General features: G+C 40.9%; 2 protein-coding genes across 10 annotated transcripts in view; one reads left to right on the plus strand and one right to left on the minus strand.

The window, feature by feature from the left end:
* Nucleotides 1–8,833, minus strand: part of LOC133542339 (ovarian cancer G-protein coupled receptor 1-like) — a 621,591-nt gene that overhangs the window by 437,818 nt on the left and 174,940 nt on the right. The gene's annotated exons all lie outside the window — the stretch shown is intronic.
* batf (basic leucine zipper transcription factor, ATF-like) overlaps nucleotides 6,326–8,833 on the plus strand; it is a 23,481-nt gene continuing 20,973 nt past the window's right edge. Inside the window, exons 1-2 of one of the 2 annotated variants that reach the window (XM_061885661.1) lie at nucleotides 6,326–6,538; nucleotides 6,663–6,741. In XM_061885661.1, the coding sequence (XP_061741645.1) occupies nucleotides 6,679–6,741 (63 nt within the window). In that variant the 5' untranslated portion in view covers nucleotides 6,326–6,538; nucleotides 6,663–6,678. The other variant, XM_061885660.1, reaches the window with a different exon arrangement.

An 8,833-nucleotide genomic window follows, 5' to 3' on the forward strand; every position in this document is an offset into this window, starting at 1 on the left:
GTTGCTGACCGCTGGTGTAAGCTGTTGAAAATGGAAAGGTGTGATGAGCAGCTGCAGTTGATGCACCTCCACATGGACAACATGGCTGACCTTGCTGGCCTGCAGAGGGCGCCAAATGAAGCTAAATAAATGTAACGCTTCGGGCTAGTCCTGCCATAAACTGCAATTATTTTTGGATTAATGGATGCAATGAATACAAAAGAAATAAGATATTAAAAAAATATGTTCCGACACATACAGTGAGTGTGCCTTGAGTACAAATATTTTTTCAAATTAGGACTGTATTGGTTTTAACATGATACATGTCAGCATTGGAGTTGAATATAAAGTCACTTTTATTTGAATACAAACATAAAGATTGAGTCCCACAAAGAAGTCTATGAACAATTGTCCCTTTGAATGAGGACGAGGGGCTTTTCCCATCATGTGAGACTTGAAGACAAGCATACTTTTTTCTGAATAGGGCTGTTAAAGGCCTACTGAAAGCCACTACTAGCCACCACGCAGTCTGATAGTTTATATATCAATGATGAAATTTTAACATTGCAACACATGCCAATACGGCCGCTTTAGTTTACTAAATTGCCATTTTAAATTACCCGGGAGTTTTGTCTTGAAAATGTCGTGTAATGATGACGTGTATGCAGGACGCCACGGGTTTTTAGGAAGTATGAGCGCTGCACACACACACGGCTAAATGTCGTCTGCTTTAACGGCATAATTACACAGTATTTTGGAGATCTGTGTTGCTGAATCTTTTGCAATTTGTTCAGTTAATATTGGAGAAGTCACAGTAGAAAGATGGAGTTAGGAAGCTTTAGCCTTTAGCCACACAAACACACGGTGATTCCTTGTTTAAAATTCACAGAGTTGAAACTTTACTATGGATCAGAGCGCGGTCAAGAGAACATGGATCCCGACCACATGTCAACCAGCAGGTTTCGGTGAGAAAATTGTGGTTAAAAAGTCGCCACTTACCAGATATCAACTGAGCTTGTGCCTCCCATACAGCTGCCGTCGACTTTCCCGAGACACTGTGCGTTGACATTGACATAAACTTTTGACTATCAGGTACTGTTAAACTCACTAAAACACTAGCAACATAATAGAAAGATAAGGGATTTCCCAGAATTATCCTAGTAAATGTCTCTAAAAACATGTAAATCTGTCTCAATGCAACGCAATTGCAATCACGTTTTTATTTATTTTTTTCTAGTCCGTCGCTATCAATATCCTCAAACACGAATCTTTCATCCTCGCTCAAATTAATGGGGAAATTGTCGTTTTCTTGGTCTGAATAGCACTTTTTGTTGGAAGGTCCCATTAAAAACAATGTGAACATGTGACGTCATCGTCTGCGACTTCCGGTAGAGGCAGGACTTTTCTCCAGTTGCAAACTTTATCGTGCATGTTCTCTACTAAATCCTTTCAGCAAAAATATGGCGATATCGCGAAATGATCAAGTATGACACATAGAATGGACCTGCTATCCCCGTTTAAATAAGAACATCTCATTTCAGTAGGCCTTTAAATGGTACTCTTGACATTTTCTGCACAATTTAGGAAAGCCCATAAAAATAACTTTCGATTTGACGGAATCCACTTTAGTCTTGTTTATCTTGTCGCCCATCACTCAATATTTGTATTGTTTGTATCACCAGCTTTTCCATTGCTGATTATTGGGAAAAGTCTGCCCTGGTGCACGTCAGCAAAAAAGATCCTCATTATCTGCGCTGGTGGAACATGTTTGTGTGTGGTAGTGCTGTGCCTCCTGCCAAGCAAAGCTGTTTTTTATTGCAAGAAATCGTGTTCTTGCCTTGCCAAATGCTACCTAGCACTGAGGGCAAAAGAGAAACCTAATACGATGGTGTCATAAGGCAAAAGGTCAAATTAACAAAGCCATCAGGTACACTTTGAATTAGATGTAAAAAATTCAGCTTTTACTAACATTTTTGGCAATTTAGTTTTGATATTCCAAAATGGTAACCCTGACCTATATATTATATTGTACAGTACAAATATGTGCACTATTCAAGGGTCACAGACAAATCATAAGCATAATTAACTATATCGGTACAATAATGGAGGTAACAATTTGGAAGACGATAATATATTTCATTGAAGTGTATATAGTGCCGCCTTGTATAACAAATTCCAGGAGTTTTTTTTCAATTTTTCAGGAAGCTAAAGACCAGGGGGCCATACTTCTCCCTCTACGATGAGTCTTATGTTGTCTATTCCAGAGAACCAACGTGATTTACTGTGGTCAGTTTATTTTGTCAGTTACAGGAACACTATGCTGTTTTTGAAGGACCTTCTGCAAAAAAGAAAAAAAATCTGTTTTCAAGAATCTGCTGCAAAAAAATGTTTTCAACTTAACTTGCAGACCACCAAAGTGTGAAAAAGAGAGAACCTAAAATGGTACCTTGAGGAACACCAGTAGCATGACTAAAGTTGTTGAACAAGTGGCTCTTGACTGCATGTGAAGTAAACAGGCTACAGCCGCACTTAAGGTACACAAATAAAATGACGTAACAAAATTGTAACTGGCAAAAAAGGAGAGGACTTAAAGTGGTGCCTTGAGGAACGCCTCAGTTACGTAAATACAAGTTTGGACCCCAGGGTTCTGTTTTCTAGCAAGGTTCAAATGTCAATGGAAGGATCTGCCAATGTGTTTACAGAGGAACTCTGTACAACAGGAGCCCACTAGTCTTTTTAGGGATTTGCTGCAAAAAAGCTTTGAACTGAGCTCAGGGGCTGGTATGTTGTCATTCTGAGGCCAGATTTGGTCTCTGGTCACCCAGTTGAATAGCGCTCATGTATACCATTCTATTACTAATATTCTTTAGAGTATAACAAAGTAATGCATCAGAGTTTTTTTTAAGAAATGTTTTGGCCCTCAAGACATCACAAGTTTATGAAAGAATCAGACCCCAAAGCTGGCCTAAGGGGTCCCACTAACTTCATTTTACATATCTGACAGAATACGTGCTGCAAGCTTGCTGCTTTCTAGTGGATACAACATGAGTAATCCAGGTAATGATTTTTATATGCAACTCACTCCAAACAACCTTCCCCACCTGCTCACTTTGTGGATATTGTAAAACATGTCCAAGCACAACACATCATTGAAAATCACATCCATTTTAATCCCCTGCAATGCATGATGGGAAACATGAAAAACACTCTCCAAGCTTGTCCACGTTTGGCACATTTTATCTGCTTGATATTTCTGATTGATTACAGAACTTTAAGGAGGTCGTCAAGGAAGTACAAAAGGTAGGACTCAAACTTTGACATACTCTTTATATCCAGTTATATTCCATATTGTGTGCATATTTCTTTATATATGTATATGTATTTGTATTGAACCGTTTTGGTACGGGGGTTCAGTTCGGAGGTGTACCGAAGGAGTACACATGCTAGCAGCGACCGGGCTAGGACAACATGTAAAAGCCAGAGCTGGAAGACCCTCCTGCCTCGTTAACATCTCCCGTTTGGGAACACTTTGGCTGCACGATACAACAATGGAGGGAGGAGGTTTGCCGAGATTGTTCAGCAGCTGCTTCTGACAACACGTCAAACATGTGTTGCACCTTTCCTGCTTCCGGCTCCAAGAGTGTCTCCCCGAGACCCTCCTTCAGGGCTGATGTATTCTCAGGGGCAACACCCTTCACTCTACCCGGCAGTGGGTCTACATAGCTCTGGACTCTAGGGTAAATGAAGAGTCCGGCGATTAGTTGCAAATCGTGGCTTTATTGAGGTCTTTCACACAGCCAATCCAACAGAACACAAGCCACTCCCCGTACTCGCGCTAAGCTCCCTCGCCTCTCTCGCCCACACACTCACCTCAAAAATGTCACATATTAAAGGGCCACACACACACATGCTAACCCATTCAAATATATATTTATATATATATATATACAAACCCCGTTTCCATAAGAGTTGGGAAATTGTGTTAGATGTAAATATAAACAGAATACAATGATTTGCAAATCATTTTCAAGCCATATTCAGTTGAATATGCTACAAAGACAACATATTTCATGTTCAAACTCAAACATTTTTTTATCCGCAAATAATCATTAACTTTGGAATTTAATGCCAGCAACACGTGACGAAGAAGTTGGGAAAGGTGGCAATAAATACTGATAAAGTTGAGGGATGCTCATAAAACACTTCGGGACGGCGTGGCGCGTTGGGAGAGTGGCCGTGCGCAACCCGAGGGTCCCTGGTTCAATCCCCACCTAGTACCAACTTCGTCACGTCCGTTGTGTCCTGAGCAAGACACTTCACCCTTGCTCCTGATGGGTGCTGGTTGGTGCCTTGCATGGCAGCTCCCTCCATCAGTGTGAATGTGTGTGTGAATGTGGAAGTAGTGTCAAAGCGCTTTGAGTACCTTGAAGGTAGAAAAGCGCTGTACAAGTACAACCCATTTATCATTTGGACCATCCCACAGGTGTGCAGGCTAATTGGGAACAGGTGGGTGCCATGATTGGGTATAAAAACAGCTTCCCAAAAAATGCTTAGTCTTTCACAAGAAAGGATGGGGCGAGGTACACCCCTTTGTCCACAACTGCGTGAGCAAATAGTCAAACAGTTTAAGAACAACCTTTCTCAAAGTGCAATTGCAAGAAATTTAGAGATTTCAACATCTATGCTCCATAATATCATCAAAAGGTTCAGAGGATCTGGAGATATTACTCCACGTAAGCAGCATGGCCGGAAACCAACATTGAATGACCGTGACCTTCCATCCCTCAGACGGCACTGTTTCAAAAACCGACATCAATCTCTAAAGGATATCACCACATGGGCTCAGGAACACTTCATAAAACCACTGTCACAAAATACAGTTGGTTGCTACATCTGTAAGTGCAAGTTAAAACTCTACTATGCAAAGCCAAAGCCATTTATCAACAATATCCAGAAACACCGCCGGCTTCTCTGGACCCGAAATCATCTAAGATGGACTGATTCAAAGTGGAAAAGTGTTTTGTGGTCTGACAAGTCCACATTTCAAATTGTTTTTGGAAATATTCGACACCGTGTCATCCGAACTAAAGGGGAAGCGAACCATCCAGACTGTTATCCACGCAAAGTTGAAAAGCCAGCATGTGTGATGGTATGGGGGGTGCATTAGTGCCCAAGGCATGGGTAACTTACACATCTGTGAAGGCACCATTAATGCTGAATGGTCCATACAGCTTTTGGAACAACATATGTTGCCATCTAAACACCGTCTTTTTCATGGATGCCCCTGCTTATTTCAGCAAGACAATGCCAAGCCCCATTCAGCATGTGTTACAAAAGTGCGGCTTCATAGTAAAAGAGTGTGGGTACTTTCCTGGCCCGCCTGCAGTCCAGACCTGTCTCCCATGGAAAATGTGTGGCGCATTATGAAGCTTAAAATATGACAGCAGAGACCCCGGACTGTTGAAGGACTGAAGCTCTACATAAAACAAGAATGGGAAAAAATTCCACTTTTAAAGTTTCAGCAATCAGTTTCCTCAGTTCCCAAACGTTTATTGAGTGTTGTTAAAAGAAAAGGTGATGAAACACAGTGGTGAACATGCCCTTTCCCAACTACTTTGCCACGTGTTGCAGCCATGAAATTCAAAGTTAATTATTTGCAAAAAAAAAAAAGTTTATGAGTTTGAACATCAAATATGTTGTCTTTGTAGTGCATTCAACTGAATATGGCTTGAAAAGGATTCGTAAATCATTGTATTCTGTTTATATTTACATCTAACACAATTGCCCAACTCGTGGAAAAGGGGTTTGTATATATGTATGTGTATATGTATGTGTATAAATATGTGTGCTTGTGTGTATATATATGAATGTGCATACATGTGTGTGTGTATATATATGTATACGTGTGTATATATACATATATATATGTATATATATACACATATATGTGACATACATATATGTATACATATGTATGTCTATGTGTGTTTATATATATGTATGTGTGTATGGTAGAAAATGGAACGATGATATGTATGTATGTATGTATGTATATATACTTTTTTATCTACATATAAATATGTACACAAATGTGTGTATATATATGTATGTATGTGTGTATTTTTTGGGGGGGTCTAAATGACATTTTAACTGTAAATTGTGAGGCGTTGCTTTCATTTCTGGTTACCCAAAAGTGTGGGTGTATTTCTCCTCGTAGTTGAAGTGTGATGTTCAACCTTTAATGTAAAAGTACGCTAGCATGTTCTCTGGAAATGACCATGAAAGCGTGTGAATATAAACAAGTCAGTCATCCATGAGACGTTTTTTGTGGGGGATGCTCGGCCCCTTGAGGCTTTACCCGAAACATGCAGTTTCACCCTGCAAAAAACAACGAGGAAGGGAATGTCCACGATGTCATTTCCACTTCTCAGACGTGTGTGTGTGTGGACTTTACACCATGACCTGCTTCTTTTCCACCCAGGCAACTTTCTTTGTCTTATCTAGAAACCACATCAGACTCTGCCAACCAGACTGAGAGAAAGAAAGTGAAAAAGAGCGAGTGAGAGAAAATAGGAAAGAAGGAGGACTTATTACTCATTAAGTGGTCATTCTTGTCAGCACTGACACTCTCTCTCCCTCTCTCCCCCCCCCCTCTCTCTCTCTCCCCCCTCTCTCTCTTCGAGGCGGTCGCTGGTGGCCATGGCTCAGGGCTCTGACAGCAATGACACCAGTTACAGGTCACCGTCACCTGGAGGGAGGCAGGTACGTGCACACTTCTATTCTCCAGTGCTCTTAGTTAGTGTTTATGAGTGTTGACGAAGCAAGGAGGAGGCTGCATCATGGCGCTTCCACACATGGACAGGCGGGACTCGCCTCCACTTTTTCATCAACTCATCACTGACTTGCTTTTGTGTGAATGACTTGTAGACTTGTCGGGAACAATGTGTGTCAAGTGCCGTGTCACATTTGGCACTTCACAAAAGAGACTACCTCCCACTTGGGCAAACCATGGTATTATATCTTCTTAAGGAGAAAGTTAAGAGTAGTCCGTGTACAGCTATACACTGAACATGTCTTAATGCTATCTGCACAGGTGAGTACTAACATAGTTGTGTTTTGCCCACATACCAGTGGTGTACCTTCTCTGCTGGCCTAACATAAATCATGGTCATTAATTAACAAAAGTTTATTTTTAATGGACTTTCCATACGTATATAAGAGTATTCATCATAATCTCTTCATGTCATATTAGGCTCCAGTGTTGCTGTTTTTAAGTTAAAGCTTTTATCCAATCAGAATTTGGCGAACTTGTTGCCAGCGCTGGATGAATTCTGCCAGAAGCCTTCAAAACCAACTTTAGCGACGTCTGTGCGGTTTTACAAACAAAGGACATACAGTTGATAGACAGTTGTGATAGGCGATCAGATCACAAGTTGTTGACAGTCGCCCATCTAGGTAGTTTACGTTGAACGTGACTGTGAATGGATATTCACTTGTCACTGCCAAGTATCCAATCACAAGTTGTGATTTAGGAACGCAGAAAGGGGCCATACCCGGCCAGCGGAGAAATCAGCGGCACTCACTTTTTTAACCAAAAAAGAAGCAGAGCAAAACGTTGATTAGGTGCTAGATATAAATTTGCGAGATGGATATTTACAGAGAAACTAGATCTTGTGAAACGAGGTCTGCCGATCCCAGAAAGGAGTTAAGCTGTCCACTTGAATCAACCAACTACAAGCGGTACCAATGGCTTATACGGCATCAAAGGGCCGCTACAAATTGTGAGTTCAAATATATTTTTTTACACTCGATGTGTTTTTTACAATTATTTTAGTTTTGACAGTACCACCTCCAATGCACATTTATTGTGCCATTAAATAGCCCGTTTTGTATCCTGGTGACAAATGGAGGTGATTGAATGGCCAGCAGTGCTCAGGTGTGTTTCTGTGTAGTATTTCTCCAGCCCTGGTCCGTGGCCACATCAATGATGGCATTTTGAAGTGGGACTAAGTAGGACATCACTGAAGGCCTAGGTGGGAAATGCACTGCTACTGCTACTGCTACATACAGTGGTGGTAACATCGTGGTGTGGGGCTGCACAAGTGCTGCCAACAATGTGGGAGCAGCGGTTCATCAAGGGAAACATGAATTCCGACTTATATGGAAAGTGTTCCAACACACATCCATTATTGTGTAGAGATGTGACGCCACCAGCAGGTACACTTGGTGTAAACATGTCCAGTCAGAAGCCCCAAAGAAGCAGCACTAGCTGACTTGCTGGCATTACACCTATTTTACTATCATGTTTATTTTAAAGTACAGATGCACAGGGACATGTACGGTATCTTGAACACCATCCTGCACATTCTCACAGCCCTGGGAACTTTATGAATCTTTCTTCAGTGATTTTAGTGTGTATGCACGCCTGTGCTGCTGAAACCCAACAATCATAAAACTATTCCACGTTTAATTCAGCAACAGGTACGGCAAAGTGTACATTATTTCTAAAATCAGCACACACTAACGAGCCAAGGAAACCATTTTGCATTTTTTAATTACACAAGGCAAGAGCAGTGAAGTTGTCAGGTTGTGTAAATGCTAAATAAAAAGAGAATACAACAAATCCTTTTCAACTTATATTCAATTGAATAGACTGCAAAGACAAGATATTTCATCTTCACACCGACAAACTTATTTTTTACAAATAATCACAAATTTAAAAAGTAATGTCAGCAACACATTGCGAAAAAGGCATTTTTACCATTGTGTTACATGGCCTTTCCTTTTAACAACACTCAGTAAAGGTTTGGGAACTGAGAAGACACAGTCTTGCTTGATGTACAGCTTAACTTGT

Source organism: Nerophis ophidion, linkage group LG24 (genome assembly GCF_033978795.1).
Source record: "Nerophis ophidion isolate RoL-2023_Sa linkage group LG24, RoL_Noph_v1.0, whole genome shotgun sequence".
NCBI classification, from domain to species: domain Eukaryota; kingdom Metazoa; phylum Chordata; class Actinopteri; order Syngnathiformes; family Syngnathidae; genus Nerophis; species Nerophis ophidion.